The sequence below is a fragment of the Melitaea cinxia genome, chromosome 29 (assembly GCF_905220565.1).
Source record: "Melitaea cinxia chromosome 29, ilMelCinx1.1, whole genome shotgun sequence".
In the NCBI taxonomy this organism is placed as follows: Eukaryota; Metazoa; Arthropoda; class Insecta; order Lepidoptera; family Nymphalidae; genus Melitaea; species Melitaea cinxia.
This window is the reverse complement of record NC_059422.1, coordinates 8607721-8625848: the sequence shown is the minus strand read 5'-3', so window position 1 is coordinate 8625848 and position 18128 is coordinate 8607721. Positions and strand designations below refer to the sequence as shown.

Below are 18128 nucleotides of genomic sequence, written 5' to 3'. Positions count from 1 at the left end.
GAGCGGTCAATTTTTGATATGATATTCAAAAATGTTTAGAATTCCTAATGTGGGTAACACAAAAATAAAATCTTAGATATTAAAAATAGCACGGTGTCGTCTCCTGTCAAAGATTTTCATTGTAATCTGAAACTTTGAATAGTTACGGGTTTCTGTAAAGAGCTCACTATAGACGGCGCCACGGTTCGCTTGGACCGAAGTTAAAAATTATCATATCGAAAATTTCGCTCGAGCGGGTGCATCGTTCCATAGCTTAATTGGCTAGAGCGCCGACACGGTACGTCGGAGACGCGGGTTCGAACCCCGCTGGAGCGGTCAATTTTTGATATGATATTCAAAAATGTTTAGAATTCCTAATGTGGGTAACACAAAAATAAAATCTTAGATATTAAAAATAGCACGGTGTCGTCTCCTGTCAAAGATTTTCATTGTAATATGAAACTTTGAATAGTTACGGGTTTCTGTAAAGAGCTCACTATAGACGGCGCCACGGTTCGCTTGGACCGAAGTTAAAAATTATCATATCGAAAATTTCGCTCGAGCGGGTGCATCGTTCCATAGCTTAATTGGCTAGAGCGCCGACACGGTACGTCGGAGACGCGGGTTCGAACCCCACTGGAGCGGTCAATTTTTGATATGATATTCAAAAATGTTTAGAATTCCTAATGTGGGTAACACAAAAATAAAATCTTAGATATTAAAAATAGCACGGTGTCGTCTCCTGTCAAAGATTTTCATTGTAATATGAAACTTTGAATAGTTACGGGTTTCTGTAAAGAGCTCACTATAGACGGCGCCACGGTTCGCTTGGACCGAAGTTAAAAATTATCATATCGAAAATTTCGCTCGAGCGGGTGCATCGTTCCATAGCTTAATTGGCTAGAGCGCCGACACGGTACGTCGGAGACGCGGGTTCGAACCCCGCTGGAGCGGTCAATTTTTGATATGATATTCAAAAATGTTTAGAATTCCTAATGTGGGTAACACAAAAATAAAATCTTAGATATTAAAAATAGCACGGTGTCGTCTCCTGTCAAAGATTTTCATTGTAATATGAAACTTTGAATAGTTACGGGTTTCTGTAAAGAGCTCACTATAGACGGCGCCACGGTTCGCTTGGACCGAAGTTAAAAATTATCATATCGAAAATTTCGCTCGAGCGGGTGCATCGTTCCATAGCTTAATTGGCTAGAGCGCCGACACGGTACGTCGGAGACGCGGGTTCGAATCCCGCTGGAGCGGTCAATTTTTGATATGATATTCAAAAATGTTTAGAATTCCTAATGTGGGTAACACAAAAATAAAATCTTAGATATTAAAAATAGCACGGTGTCGTCTCCTGTCAAAGATTTTCATTGTAATATGAAACTTTGAATAGTTACGGGTTTCTGTAAAGAGCTCACTATAGACGGCGCCACGGTTCGCTTGGACCGAAGTTAAAAATTATCATATCGAAAATTTCGCTCGAGCGGGTGCATCGTTCCATAGCTTAATTGGCTAGAGCGCCGACACGGTACGTCGGAGACGCGGGTTCGAACCCCGCTGGAGTGGTCAATTTTTGATATGATATTCAAAAACATTATATTTCTTTCCATTTAAGATTATATCTATATTTGTAGCATAGATAAAGTAAAAAAAATAGATAACGCACCTAGAACAGAAAAGTGAAGCCACTTTTTTATAGATGTGTGAGTGAGTGAAGTGTTGACACTTTTTAAAAAAAGTCCCTAAAATTTTTATTAAACAATTAATTTAATATAGGTAAAATGGGTATGTGGAAATAAAAACCTGTTTATAGTTTTAAATATATTTACTCCTTTTTTTCGATTCAAATTGTTACATAAATCTATTGTAGCCGTGTTTTGATTTATTTAATTATATAAATCTGTGTCAATGAAAACTTGCGTTTTTAAGTAATTGATGATTCCTCTGAGGGGCAAGTTCCTGCTTTAAAGACGTCTAACTCTTTGCTGTAATAAATTGATTTTATTTTTACATTTTTTTTAAAATTAAGTTCCTGTTTTTTAACTTTTCTATTAGTTTATATTTTCTAGGTGTATCAAAGATTGAATCTTGGTTAACGACTGATTGTCTAAATCAGTCGTTAACCAAGATCATCCGGTAGGTCCTAGAACAAAAAATATAACATTAAAATACGTAGTAGTAAGTAGCAATATGTACTTGATGGTACTCTACGAAGTCCACGTTTTGTACTGTACATGTCAGCTTTATCAAAATGGTTTGAACAAACCAACTAGATGAGGATGGCTGTCGTTGTAGTTCATTTCGGCTCAGTCGTAAAGCAGCTACCCATTCATCTCCTATTAAAATATTCGTTGGAAACCTAAAACCATGATATTTAGTAGTAAAATATGAGTAGTTAATTCACAATTAGTAAAATATGAGAGTTAAAAATTCATATTTAACTTGACTTCAATTTAGGAAAAACATAAAAATCACACAATAAAAATAAAAACAATAATGTTGTCCACTTTCTGCTTAATTATTTTTCTATGATTGCCTACAATTTACTTACCCGCATTTTGGGCTAATGGAAATAAAAATTACTGGTAACACTCCATCGGTACGTCATTTCGGGACATCGAATTTATAAGTTCCGAATAACCTCAATATTATTTTGGAATAACAAGAAATATAAAGTTTTGTATGTACTTACGTGTGAAACGATATTTCTTCAAACTTTTTATTCACTTTGGTATTGTTTTTGCACCATTTAATTACATAAGAACGGCATTTTGAAGGCAAAATTACTGTACGAGGCTCCATGAGATACTAACGAAAATTAGCGTAGTTTGATGCATATGTGTGCGTTAGCGCGTGTGTTTACTTGAAGGAGCCGAGTTTTGTGGCTTCAGTAACAACAAAGGCCGCGCATTATCTACTTTTTTTTACTTGATCTATGATTTGTAGTCTATGATTGTCTACTTCTCCTAGTTCAAATTTGCGATGTATAAAAATTGATTACCATACATACATTTTCAGAACATAATTATCTTAAGCAGAAAAATATTTTCCATATTTTGATAAATAATAAACGTCGATGATAATGTCTCAGTCCACTAAAAGTGTTAATCTGCTACAATTTGTATTTATCGCGCAATTTGGGATTGTCTAATGTTTTATCCAAACTTCAATACTAGACTTTAGTACTGGATTACACTTGACCTTAGCCTTTAGTTTCACTCTATAATAGGGATCGAGGTAAAATAAAAATCCGGTTATATAATTAGTAAATGTTTACTACACATTACAAGACAATGCCCCGACTCCAGCGACAGCTACCGGCGAGTACGAACGAATAAAAACTCTAATAATATTAACAAATAATATTTTAGTCCAAAATTCAAACCGATTACATTATTACTAGACAAGTAAGAATTAGTTAAAATTTATTTGGTTTTAAATTATTATTAATATAATGAGATTATAACATAAGACACAATACTTAAATCTACATTATAGTAATAATTGTTTTATTCTTCATAAAATTATTTTAAAATAAAATTTGACAATATTTTGATACAAAAATAAAACAGCATTTTTTTTCAAATGTAATTTCCGAACGAAAAATAATTTAAGTTAAAATACAGATATCTCAATAATAATAGTTGTTACGATACAATATGGCGTCTATGTACTTAAGTAATTACGTATCAGAACACGACACATTTTACAAATATTAAATGGAAGATATAAAAATTACTAAAATACAACTAGCTATGTCTTGAACTACTGAGAATACATGTCATTACAATAAATGGTTTTATTTTAAAATTACATTTACATACAAGATTATAATTAAGAAAGTCCCTTTTATTAGAAATATATTATATAATAAAAAGTCCTCCTTATGAGAAATATATAATAATATATATACTCGAGTGTTTATTAAATGCTTACATATTTCATATGAAAAGAGCTTAAACATTGAAGATAAAAAAAAAACTTTATATAATATGTAAATATATACAAATATTGTATTTTTAAATCTATTTAATTGGTGTTTCAATACCTTCAGTGGACGAATCGCTTACGCGGGCATCGCTATACTAGTATTATAATTCATTTTTTAATAAATAAGCTGCTTAAGGCACCGTTTTTATAAATCTTAAATATATTTATATAATCTGTCGAGTCGCTCATGAGCTTCGTCGATGACATCTAAACGCTACAAAAGAAATTAAATATTTTTATGTATATTTCAATATATGTTACAAAACTTAGTAAATAATCGTGCATTTAGTTATTTTTATTGTAATTTCATAAGCTCTTTGAAATCAAACTGACACGTGACGTCAGAAATCATATTTTTTTTATGAGCTTATAAAATTAGTAACAATATTATTTATTTTTAATATACCTTAGTCGATTAGTACATCACTATTAGTAAAATTAAACTCCGTGTTACATCGATGATTGCACCAAACATCTCTACACTAATTTACATCAAAATTTTATTATATACACTTAATTAAGGCTTTATGGCACTTACTTGATGATGAGAGATGGATATGAGAATAACGAAATTGTTATTATAATTATACTAGCTGCGTTTTTCGGTTTTACCTGCTAATCTTTAGATCTCATCGGAATATCAAAATAAAAACTATCCAATGAGCTATTATACATCTCCAGTATTTTACGTACCAAGTTTTATTACAATCTTTTAGGCAGTTATTGCGTTAAGGGTAACAAAGATCTGTCTAAACTTTTTTACTTATAATTATACTAGCTGCACCGCGCGGTTTCACCCGCGTAATCCGATCCCGTGGGAATGTCGCGATAAAAAGTAGCCAATGTGTGATTCTAGATCTCCAGTTACGTACCAAGTTTCATCAAAATCAGTCAAGTCATTTTTGTGTGAAAGAGTACATACATACATACAACCAAACTATCGAATTTATAATATTAGCAGGACTCATCAATACAACAAAACCTTAAGATCGTCTGGAAGAGATTGCCACTTGGAAAAAAAGACCGCATTCATACATAAATATATTTATTTTTAAGTTTATTTATGTAAGATCCTTCAAATGTGATTCACAATACAGGACTATTACTACACTCCTCTATTAATACTACAAATTGCAATAATGGTAGTGTAATAAACAGTGTTCATCTTCAAGATTGTGCGTACTAATATAGTTGGGAACCATTTAAAGACCAAAGACAGGTAAATACCAAATACAACCAACTTTTCTTGTATCATTTCAAAGTCATCAAAAACATTATTCTCATATCACTCATCTCTATAATAGACACATGCTATATTAAATCTCTTAAGCTATTATATATTTTATCATTTTTTATATGTTTAAATATATTTTTGGATTATCTGTCAAAATGTACCAAATTGTAAAATTATACTTTTAGGACTCTATAGTTTTAAATTTATATTTACAGTATAAAATAAACTTTAAATAATTCATTGATTGCTTATAGGTTAGCAGATTTAGCAGTTTATATTAATTAATATATCTTTTTTTTCAATTTTTTTTTAATATTATGAAATTTCAAATAAAATTAAAACATCTGTAGAATATTCTGTAAGTTTTCCTTGTCTGAATTAAACGTTATATCAATCTAAAGGCACTGCTATATTACAAAGGTGGCACACAGATGTAGGCACAATATGAATTTTGTCCAATTAATTTCTAAATAAAATCTTCGAGCACCAGTCATTTACCGTTTTAAATACTTGTATCAAAAGTTTCAATAAACATTTTTATATATTAATTTAGAAAAGGCATTCATTATAAGGATCCCGTGGGATAAACACTTTGTGAGATGAATCGGTCAGGATTATCACTTTGATAAGTAGTAAATACACATCGACTGTCCCTACGTATAATATCGAAATTGAAAAAAGACACTTTACATTTTTGACACTGAATGATTTGTTAAGTATCGATATTGAGTATAAACTCATGAAAAATGTGATTTTATGTGTGTTTTATAGCATTTTCTTCTCTTTTTTCTTTGAAAATATACATAAAAAGTAGTTTTTTCATACAATAAAAATAATAGAAAATTTTCAGTTTCGATACTGTACGTAGGGATAGTCGATATATTTAACATACACACACACAGATTCGCCATAATCATGTGTTAATTTTTAACGCCTTTATCAATAAAAAAGTATGTGTGTACTTATGTACGCACGTGAGAAGTTATACTTCATTGGCTAGCAACTTCGGGGTGTCGGTTTTTTGTGACGGTGTCGCGCATCGATGAAAACTCTCATCATTTTCGCGCCAAAAGAAGTATAACTTCGATAAAATGTAAGTTTTAAATGTGAAAAACATGCTTAAGAATTTGTATTTGAAAACACATATAAAGAGGAGGATATTGGAATATTTTGGACACGTGATGCTCAACACCAAAAAGTATGAACTCCTTCAACTCATCATTCAGGGGAAGTAGCAGGCAGAAGGCCTGGTCGCAGAAGGATATCGTGGCTAAAGAACTTGCGCCAGTGGTTCGGGAAGAGTACAAGATCACTTGTCAGAGCAACGGTCTCAAAAGTTGAAATCGCCCTAATGATTGCCAACCTTCGCAAGGAGACGGCACCTTAAGAAGAAGATTTGAAAACACAAGACAGCCACTGGTCTTAAAGACGAAGTCTTGCAAAACAAAATCATAGTTATTTCAGACAAAACAGAAAAATGTAAGAAAATGTTAGTTACAAATAAATCCTGACCGATTCGAAATATCAACGTTATAACTCTTCATATAAACTCGTATATCTTTTCAACACCAAGGCCGTAGGCACTGTTTATTATAGTATAGAGCACCGAATTTTTATATAATAAATTATATATGTTATTATATTACACATACACACACACTAGCCGGACTAATTGAACACGACACACCACTTTGATGATAAAAAAAAAATATGATTTCACATGTAACGTGCAGACAACGAGCAATATTAAAGTCTTCCCAGTGTAGGTTTACTTGTTAAAGATTCTTTATAAAAGACTCTTAAGGGTCGGTTTCACCAGTTGTGAACAAAGTTTATCCTGCAGATAAGTAACGAATAGAGTTTAACAGCGGGAGGTAGAATAGACCTGAGTGCCGAGTGCGAGTTTTATTCATAGAAACATACGTGAAGATTATTTTGCATGGGAATTTAAACATTGCGGCTTAGACGATAAAGAATAGTATACGATACAATCGATACAGAGTCATCTAGCGGCAAACGCGAGAACTAGGTTGCAATGCCGAATTTTCCATACAAAATGAAGTTAAAATTTACGCCCGTTATTGCGAGACGGATTAAACAAAACTCCCATTGGCCACCTTGTTTGTCTCAATAAATGAACTACAACTTTTCGATTCATATTTGCGAATAGAAATATCTCATAAATACAATGAAATTCGATGGATAAATTAGGAATAACATATCAAAAACATTTATCTGTTGGTTACCGTTATTTGACAAATAGTGTCGTCCACAACCGGTGTTACTCGTAAACTTCCACTGGGATACAGAAAATATATCAAATGTGCGAAAAAGTTAGCTACCAACGTACCGGAACTCTTAAAAGTTTCCAAACTTCTTGGTGACCGTTGAGCTGGTCTCCGATTTGTGGGAGCTGGTCATGACCGACTTCCGTTCGATTGTCTCCGAGGTAATCGTTTGTTTCGAGAACTTTTTATCCAGGCCGTCGATTTCCTTCACCAGATCCGAGGGCTTTTTGACGCTGGTGGTCTGGTGTTCCGATGACTGGAATTCCGAGGGTCTCATGAAGGAGCGACTCGTGTCAGAGCTCATCTTCGACTCCAAGGTGTTGAAGCGCGAGTCCAGGGTGCTGTACCTCGAATCGTTATCGAATTTGGTCAGTTCATCTAACCCCTCTAGCTTTATAGGTTCATATTTAGTGCTTGTGCTCGTCAAGTTTACTGGCGAAGAGCTGTATATTTTAGTTGTTGTGATTTTCTGGGTACCATTTGGTATTTCCTTGACCTCGGTCGTTGTTTCCTCAAAGAAATTCGGTCCGCCGTAGCTATGGACATCCTTTCCATAGGGGGACGAAATTCTATCATAATCTGGCGTTGGCGCCTTCACTATATCCATATTTTTGGAGAAGTCTGTGTAGTCTTTATCAAACTTCGAGGGGGTCGAGGTCGCGAAGGGAGACTTGACCTCTTGTCTCGTTTCCGTCTTAAAGAATTCAGTTTTAGGGTAGCTCTGATACGATTCGCTCTTCACAGTATACTCTGAATGCTTCGTGCCTCCAGGAATCGCCTCTGTAGACTTCTGGTGTTCAGAAAATGTTTGTCCGAGACCATCGAACGTGGAAGTCGGCTTTTTGAGGGTCGAATAGATTGGTTCAGGTTTCTCATCGAATTTAAGTTCGCGGGCGTTGAACTTTGGACTCATCGGTGATTTCGGGGCATCGTAACCGAATTTCTGCTCCTTGTGATATTGGCTCGACTCAAAGTGGCGCTGTTCGTCCGTCTTTGTGTAATATTCGTTGATAGGACGCGGCGTGTCATACAATCTCGTCTCGTAGCTGAAATATCATCACCGCTGTATTACACCGTTATTAGTTGACAATAACCCATAACCCATGTTAAATCACCAACACCAGCATGCCATGCATTAACACAAAACTAAACGATGATAGAATTGTCATTGTCGTTCGTCATGATATTAACACCCCAAAATGATGTGCTAACCCCCCATGTATTTGTAATGATAACTAACTCCCCCATATGACCCCCTTAACCCCCTATATATGTAATGATGGTAACTAACTCCCCCATGTGACCCCCCCAACCCCTGGTGCTGACCCCCCGTGCGTATATAAATGAACGAACCGATCACGAACTAGCGCCTCCATCGTACTTTAGTAGTGTTACGCGTCTCGGAGGCGGCGGGGGCGGCGCCCTGCGGTAGAATATCCGCTGTGCGTCCGTCTGTTCCTCAACCAATAACGCCGTACGTACTTCGGGCAGTTGCAACGACTTGACGACCACCGTTTCTTCGACCATGCTTGTTCTAAGGTTACATTACACCCGCATGCAGGTTAAGGGGAAAAAAAAACAAAAAATATATTAAATCTGTTAGTAGCTACAGCGTCGCTACGTTGCATGTAAGTAGACAAATTTTCTTATCTGTACAAAAATGTCAAACTACTAAAACTATAAGAAAGTTATTATGCAGACATAGCATGGAATGCTTCATCCTATAACTCATAGCAGAATAGTTACCAGTAATATCAACACAAGTAAAATTAGGAGGGTAGTTGGAAATAAATATAAAAAGTTGTCTAAATACACGCTCATTACATAATTAATTTATTATTCAACGAAAAAGCTAAATTTAAATTAACTGAAAAATGTAAAAAATGTAATAATAATATTAATTCGATTAGAGATTATTAATTTAATATTTTTAGGAAGTGTTATGCGTTTAGACAGTAGATAGGAAATATAGTGTGACATATAGGGCCAATTTCACCGTGTGGATATACTTTATCCGACAAATAAGTTACGAATAGACCGTTAGGATCTGTTTCTCCTCAATAAACTACAACCTTTTTAATCACATTTGCGAATACTACTATTTCATAAATACAGTGGATTGCGAGGATTTTTTATCAGAATCATATATACGAGTATATCATAAACTTTTATCCGTGAGATATTGTTATCCGTCGAATAGCGTTATCCACAACCGGTGAAACAGGCACACAGTAGTATATAATGAGTATATATGTACAGAACGATGTTTTATACACAGATATATAGCGCGGGGGCAGACTGTCGTACAAGCTTTAACGTAAAAATTACGACACATTTGATTCAACTTGATAACAAAATGTAACAAATTAAAATTGGTACTTTAGAAGCCTATTTTAGATATAAAATATTTACTTTGTATAAAATTTTAATGGAAGTTAAATGTTTAAAGTATATTGATTTGACGTCAGTAGAGATACAATATATAGACAAAAGGAACCTGACTATTGTACATAATTACTATATTTCTTCGTTATTTTTAAGGTTGGTTTAAAAGAAAATATTACATATTCGATATATGTATTACGGAAAAATGGCGATACAAAGACTACCATGTCAGATAATAAGCTATAATCCATTATGTAAACTATCCAACGCATAAAATATCATAAAAATAAGTCGTATTATAATTTTGTCAGGTCATCTTGTAACTAAATAGTTTTTGTTACATTTTTCAGGAATCGTCAATAGAATACGTTCGCAAATAAGGGGGGAGGGGGGTCAACAAAGGGATTTTTTTAATACCTTTAAAATAAAAAAATAAGTAATGTATTATTCTCTGGGGGGGGACATACCTTTTGTGACGTAACATTTGTTAGGGTCATCAAAAGTGTCACTTTGCGTGACAGGAAGGGGCGAGGGGGGTCAAAAATGGTAAAATTGAAACGTATTTTACGAAAGGCACCTAAGTCGTTCTGTGTCGTAATTTTTATTTTCGACATACGCGTTCTCAAGCGGTACAAGACATCAAAACATCGGGTAGCTTCGTGAGAACTTACTTAGATTTTATCGTTCTGTCATTTGTAGTTTTTTCTCTGGAAACGAAACGGACTACACTGAGGAGATTCGACTACGCAGCTGACTACTTAGAAGTTTAGTTTTCGTAGTTTTTTTATATAGTTTTAAAAGATTTTCAGTATTATAATTTGGTAGGAAATCGTCTGTCAAATATATTTGAAGATATTTAAAAAAAATTATTTTCTATTATAGTTCAAAAATAGCCATAATTGAATTGAAGTCTGAAATGTCTTAAGAAATTATTTTTTAAGAATAAATAAATATTTTTTTATTATATTTAAGAATGAAAAAAATGAAAAATATTAAAATTTGAATTAATATTGAAATTGAATCTATGTTAAGCCCTTTGTTCGCCAGTTATATAACAACATTTATAACTTTATATTACTTATTACAATATTAAACATTAAAGAAAACCATAAAATAAGTATAGAGGGACGATTTCTCAAGAAAAACTTTCCAGAAAGTATTAACGAAGTACGATAATTATTGGTATAACTTTGAATTACTGAAAATCTTTCACTTAACACGTGTTAATCTGAAGACAGAGTTGAAATTTCTTACAAAATCTATAAGAATAGACGCAACAGAGAGATAGGCGGGTTTGCGTGGCGAGTGTTATTCTAATATAGTTAGTAGACAAACATTGTGTAAAATATATTTTAGATAAGAGAGACAAATTAAACCAACCCATACACACTACAGACCACTTCTAAGCCACACACACAACACCAGTCCACAGCAGCGGTCAACGTTCAGCTGTGAACTGTCTCGTGACTACACGACTGCTGTGGACTGTGTTGTGTGTAGCTGAGGAGTGGTCTGTAGTTTGTATCATATATAGCGGAATTTGTCTGTTTCTTTATATATATTCTGAGAAAGAGAGATATGTAGACATAGAAAGAGATAAAGTACAGAACGAAATTATCAAAATAAGTTTAATCAAGATAATAGTTAATAAAAAAATAATAATTTTACACAAATATTTGTCTACAAAACAAGTTTGTTACACAGATTTGTCTTTATTAGGCTTTGATTTCATTTTTAGACAAGTCGAAAATTAAAAGAGATAAATAAGGGAAAAGAGATGTCATATTACCTTATTACCATTAACTTGTCTAAAAAGAAATCATACGCTATAAAACCACTTTCAAGCCCATTTTATGTCATATTATTTTAGAACATGCTTAGAATCAATAAACAAAAATACCATATACGAAACCGCATCAAAATCGACACATCACTATTACAAATTTAGATTTTGGTAATTTTGTTTTCGTATTTTGCTTTTCAAAGCCAATTACATCGAATTAGTTCAGCATAACAATTGATAGACAATTTTTTGATGATTAATTTTTAAAATATCGAATATACAGCGTGTTCCAAAATCTTTTTTCACTATTTTTGGGTAATATTCAATATTTTAATTAAAAATAAAGCTTACATCTAATGAAATTTCTTATAATCTAAGCTTATTCTAATGTGTAGGCACTCGTCATAAGTCTGAAGGCACTTTATACCGGATGTTCAGAAATATATTAATCATCTGATGTCCAGCGGCGTGGAAGGAAAGCGTTTTATTAGATTTATTGTTAAAAATGGATGAAAATGATGTTTATTTTTGGTCGAAATTTAATTTTATATGTCAATCTATAGTTATATAATGTCATTTTAATATTATTAGGTTTAATTTGGTACTTTTGTAGTGTGGAAACTATATTATTGGAAAATAGAACTCAAAACTAGAAGTGATAAAGTTAGGGAGTTATTTTGTGACAAACGATTAGACTAAGTAATCAAAAACTTGGCAGGATTATATGTAACGAGATTACAAATTTAAATGTTATTTTAATTCATATCATAAGAAACTAGTCTGTATTTAGGTGGCAACGTTTCTGATTAAAAAATTCTAGCCACATTCCAAAAACTGTTTATTATAGGCTATATTACATTATGCCAATGAAATATCAACTACCAATGCTTGAAACATTGTTCCTTAAGAAGCGGTACAGGCCATATTAAAACATGGTAGAGGATACACAAGAGAAAATCTCAGATTTTTGTATGTTAATTGTTATTTAAATAAAATTAAATTTCGACCTCTCATCAAAATATTGGTAACAAGCTTACCGTGTCGTGAAACCCTCGTAATTCTGTTTAGGAGTTTCCTCTTGAGGTCTGAAGCTTGAAAAGCTCGGGCTTTGAGCTTTATCATCTCTTTGATAGCCATTAGTCGTTTGTCCTTGGTAGTTGGGCGACGTTGGCGTCCTCGGTTCCAATGTTGGTGGTCCGTGTATGGACTGGTTGAGGTTGGACACGTGTTGGCTGATGTTGGTCGTGTTGTGGCTCAAGTTGGTCGTGTGTTGGCTCATGTTTGTCGTGTTTTGGGTTGTGTTCTGTGTCGTGTACGTGCTGTTGGGGCTGTATGTTGTGTTCGCGAAACTGCTGTTCGGTGTTTTGAATCTGTTGGGAAGAATTTCATTTATTTATTTGATTCTTAAGAAATCTTAAGTTTAATATACTTATTAAACTATAGGTTTTGAGTGTCGGTTTGAGGTCGTTGGAATATTGAAACTTCTCAATACGGGAAATGTAAATACATTGCCTACCTGTCTTCGCTTTTCGGACTTCAAAAAAGAGGGCAGGTCCTCAATTCGTGTGTGGTAATTTAAAATATTTTACCACGTGTACTGAATTTGATTAAAAAAAAATTCGATAACTGGTGCTTGTTATGTGACTCAATTTAAATTGTCCTTTGGCTATAGTTACCGTTAACCCTAGTTGACACCCTAGCGATAAAGAAACGATGTTGGTGAAAGTTCGTACCTATGCACGTGACCATGAGACGCGTCGCTGGAGTACCCTGGATGGTCAGGGTCGGTGTCCTCTCCAGAGGTGTCTCGTAGCTTGTACTTCGCTTGCCTGATGGCCGTGAGACGACCGCGAGCCTCCTCTAGTTCCTTTTCGATGCGGAGCACCTCAGACCTGGCGACCATAAGTTATTTTATTTAGAGCTGATGTCGGCCACATCAGGAAATCATCATCATCATCATCATCACTACAGCCTATTGCAGTCCACTGCTGGACATAGGCCTCCACAAGTTCACGCCAAAAATGGTGTGAACCCATGTGTGTTGCCCAAAGTCACCACGCTGGGCAGACGGGTTGGTGACATCAGGAAATATCTTGCTTAAAATATGGAGAAGCCCGTCTGCAGAAGTACCTCGACCTTGAAGAAGATCACAGCTAAATAAACTTTCAAGCAGTATTGTGTTCCTGTTGGTGAGTAAGGTGACCAGAGCTCCTGGGGGAAATTGGGAATAGGGTCGGTAGCGCGCTTGCGATGCTTCTGGTGTTGCGGACGTCTATAAGCTACGGTAATCGCTTACCATCAGGTGAGCCGTAAGCTTGTTTGCCGACCAAGTTGTTTATGAAAAAAGCTTAACATCTTGAAGCGCCAGATTATGTCTGGTTTTATTTTTATAAGTTGAAGAAAGGATAATTTAGTCGCTACGTGATAACTCTGGAGCGGCTGGTGTTTTTCAGAATATACTTTAATATATTCTGAAAAATACCAGCCGCTTCAGAGTTATAAAGTTCTCTAATGATTTGTAAAAGGTTATTACGCAATGAAAAATATTTTTTCCTTTGATGACCTTACTTTGTCCTTTAGTGACTTTAGTTTATCCTTAAATGACCTACGTTTGCCTTTTAATGATATGCGTTTGCTCTTGACCTTAGTTTGACCTGTGACGGTTTTAAAGTGATAACTGATTTTAACATAGCTGGCGGCGCGAACCAGGTCGTCAGTGGAACATGAGGCTGTATGTCATGTCATGTCACGTCACGTCATGTCATGTCATGTCACGTCACGTCACGTCACGTCGCGCTAGTCACCTGGCGTCGATCTCCTGCGCGATGCCGCCCACCATGCGGCGGTTGAGCACCAGGCTGCGCTCGTCGTCGCAGGTGATGGCGTCCCGGGCGGCGCGCACCAGGTTGTCGGTGGAGCGGATCACCTCCGCGCCGGCCGCCTGCAGGCGACGCGTGGACTCCGACGTGGGGTCCGCCTTCACCTGCGGGTGCAGTCCACCGTCGACGTTAAGTACACTAGCATACACTTGTTCGTAAGTCAATCGATTATCATTCGAGAGGCGGTGGTGTACCTTGCAGGCCACCAGCAGCTGCGCCGTGGAGGAGGCCACCTGGCGCGCGGAGGAGATGAGCCGCTCCTCGGAGGCGGCGCCCTGCACCAGCGCGTATAGAACGTATAGAACGTATAGAGAGGCGGTGGTGTACCTTGCAGGCCACCAGCAGCTGCGCCGTGGAGGAGGCCACCTGGCGCGCGGAGGAGATGAGCCGCTCCTCGGAGGCGGCGCCCTGCACCAGCGCGTATAGAACGTATAGAACGTATAGAGAGGCGGTGGTGTACCTTGCAGGCCACCAGCAGCTGCGCCGTGGAGGAGGCCACCTGGCGCGCGGAGGAGATGAGCCGCTCCTCGGAGGCGGCGCCCTGCACCAGCGCGTATAGAACGTACAGAGAGGCGGTGGTGTACCTTGCAGGCCACCAGCAGCTGCGCCGTGGAGGAGGCCACCTGGCGCGCGGAGGAGATGAGCCGCTCCTCGGAGGCGGCGCCCTGCACCAGCGCGTTGGCCGCCTCCGCCAGCGCGTGCGCCGCCGCCGCCACCAGCCGCGCCGCCGACACCAGCCCCTCCGACCACTGCCCGTCGTCCGACGACGTGGCCGGCCGCCTGGCCACCTTGCCCTGTACGTGACAAATCCCGTTACATACAGCAATCCCTAGCCACCTTGCCCTGATTGTGACACGTCTTGTTGGTAAGGAGTGGTACTCGAAGAGTCCCCCTGGGTTATGATACCTGCCGTTACATACAGTACCCCAGGAACCAGTTGACCTTACAGGTCAAAAAGCCCATCATGTGCATAAATATTTGAAGTAGTTCTGGCAAGAGTTGCACTGACCTCATAGGTCAAATGAGTCAAGAATATGCATAAATATTTTAAGAGATTCTATGACAACATCGTTCAAATAGACGGGAGATTAGACCTCTGGAGTCACGCTGACATAACAGGTGAAACGGCTAATAATGTGCATGAATATTTAAAGAGGTTCAATGACGACTCCTATTACATACAGTACTCCAGGAGTGGCGTCGACCACACAGGTCAAATTAATTTGAAAATTAAAAAAAATATCAGAAGCGTATTTTAAGTTTAACCAAATCAAACTTAATTTTCAATTATTTTCTTTATGAAGAAGTACTGGAAAAGTCCAAGTTCATATTTGAAACTTTTAATTGAGAAGAGAACTTCACTTTTATTATATTGACATTTACACAAACTAAACCTTATTTATGAATCACCACATTAACATAAATTTTATGTTACAAGCGAAAATGGTACTAAAAATAATTAGAAAGGAATCCGTTTCAAGTAACTGTCACATACCTGGTCAATGAGCTCCCTCTGGGCGGCAGACGCGGCTCTCACGAGGGCCGATGTGGCGGCGATGATCGACTTCGCAGCTTCCAAGATCATCTCGTCAAAGTTGAGAGTCTCATCCGTCTCCTGCGAGTAAAAATGTTCATACAGTACAACAATTAACACGTTTATTTCAAATTAGTGAAATAGGATTTGACTAGCTTCGTCTACATAGACAGAAAAAAAAAATTGGATGTTAGATTTCAAAGTTAAGGTTAAGGGTTCAAGACAATTGCTGCTTATTTTTAAAGGATATTTCATATTTAATGCGGAAAAACATTTAACTATGACTGTTAAACTGTTCTTGATAAAATCCAATCAACGACCAACCTTCTGTTATCGGGTCTTTACATAAGTCGAATCAAATCACCAACATATCATCAAGATCAGTTTTTACAAAAATAAAAAAGCCAGCATTATGTATTATAGAGAACAGATAACATTCACATTGCAACTTTATATATTATCACTTTATATAAGTGTAGTCGCATTCAGTTCTAGCGATGTTTTCACTCGTCGCGAGCGTCGCGGTCGATGGGTAATATGTTTGATTCCTGGGTGATAAAAAAAAACAACCAAGAATATCAAACATATCTCACCGACACGCGACATTATCTTCTGACACTCTTCTGAAGTCTTATAGTCCAAAATTCTTCTGAAAATCCTTCTAAAGTGTCTTCTAAGTTCAGCTTCTTTAGAGGTTTATTGTAGCAGCACATATAATCCTATATGTACTTAAGATAATAGCTTATTCAATAAGAAGATATGTCGTCAACGATAAATCGGTCGTTGACGATAATGTTATATATTGCATTGTCGTCGGCACGAATATTGAGGGATGACTTTCGACTTTTTATGCATACAGATAGAGATATTTAGTGAACACTGAATAGTTTTACATTTTTGTCTTTACTTTAGTACCGAACAAAACTGTTTGCAACCCCTGCGTGATACGCAAAGATATTCCTCTCCAGTCGCCGACCGGTTAATATCCGTGCCGATACCTATGTCCATTAAAGCACAGTTCTTATTGACAGTTTTACAAGTGTGATGACGTCACTCGGGGTTTACAATACCCCACTCCAAGATATTATAATCATATTTCAAGAATTTTGAGTAGTTATACAATTTTGTAAGGTTCCACACGCATTAGAGACGAAACCGTACCTGCGTTTTAGGAGCGACTCGTGGGCGCAGTGCATCCAGCTTACGAGCAGCGGCGTCTATAGAGGCAGCGGCGCCCAGTAGTTCTTGCTCCGCTATCACTGTGGGGTCTGCAGGGTCCACCCACTCTGAGCCTGGGGTTGAAAGCATTTGGATGATAATAACAATAATAAATCAATAATTTGGGAGATTTATTATTGGGGGAAGGAGAGGCTTCTCTTGCGATACTTCTGGTGTTACAGGTTTAACATAGATTTGCAATTCTAGCTCACCCTTCAACAAATCAGCTGTAGCCAACATATCAGCTACCGCGCGGGCTACCCGCCGACTCAACTCCGGTAGTTGAGACCTCGCAGATGGTGATAGCAGAGCTGCAAGTAAAGCTCTATAGGCTTCGGCGGCTGCCTGTGTCGTGACCAGGGTTCGTTCACGCAGTTCTTCTGTCTCTGCGCTGTGCGCTGCCCCCTGGAGACAGAAAAAAAACAAGTTGTAGTTGGTTGCAGCTTTTAATTGGCTACAGCTTGTATATTACGTAGCAACTATTATAGATGCCAACATTTTTGTAATTTTGCACAATTGCGGCAATTTTTTATAAATGGCAGTGATTTTAGCAATATCATTATTAATGTAAAGATAGATAAAAATAGTTTCACTTTATTGGTCTATTTTAAGAATATTCAATTATCTCCTTAAGACACACTTCGTCATAGAAACATTTTTTTAACAACTTTTATTTAATATAGAGACATTTAAATCCGGCTCGGCGAGGACCAGCGCAACAAATTAATATACTTCTCTTGACTAGCCTCCTCCTACTTGTAAGAGTAAAATCTTTTGCCAAACAGCGGAACTGTTAAAACCTAATATAATTGCCTTAACCCAGCTGTTAGAC

The 18128-nt window shown here is 36.7% G+C and overlaps 1 protein-coding gene across 1 annotated transcript in view; it reads right to left on the bottom strand.

The window, feature by feature from the left end:
* Positions 1-3242: 3242 nt before the first annotated feature.
* LOC123667888 (talin-1) overlaps positions 3243-18128 on the bottom strand; it is a 95602-nt gene continuing 80716 nt past the window's right edge. The window contains exons 53-63 of the mRNA XM_045601722.1: positions 17509-17701; positions 17240-17370; positions 16040-16159; positions 15129-15338; positions 14470-14648; positions 13399-13557; positions 12703-13035; positions 10554-10589; positions 8879-9031; positions 7560-8543; positions 3243-4189 (exon numbers count right to left, since the gene is read on the bottom strand). Of these exons, the coding sequence (XP_045457678.1) occupies positions 7568-8543; positions 8879-9031; positions 10554-10589; positions 12703-13035; positions 13399-13557; positions 14470-14648; positions 15129-15338; positions 16040-16159; positions 17240-17370; positions 17509-17701 (2490 nt within the window). The 3' untranslated portion in view covers positions 3243-4189; positions 7560-7567. The remainder of the gene's footprint in view (positions 4190-7559; positions 8544-8878; positions 9032-10553; positions 10590-12702; positions 13036-13398; positions 13558-14469; positions 14649-15128; positions 15339-16039; positions 16160-17239; positions 17371-17508; positions 17702-18128) is intronic.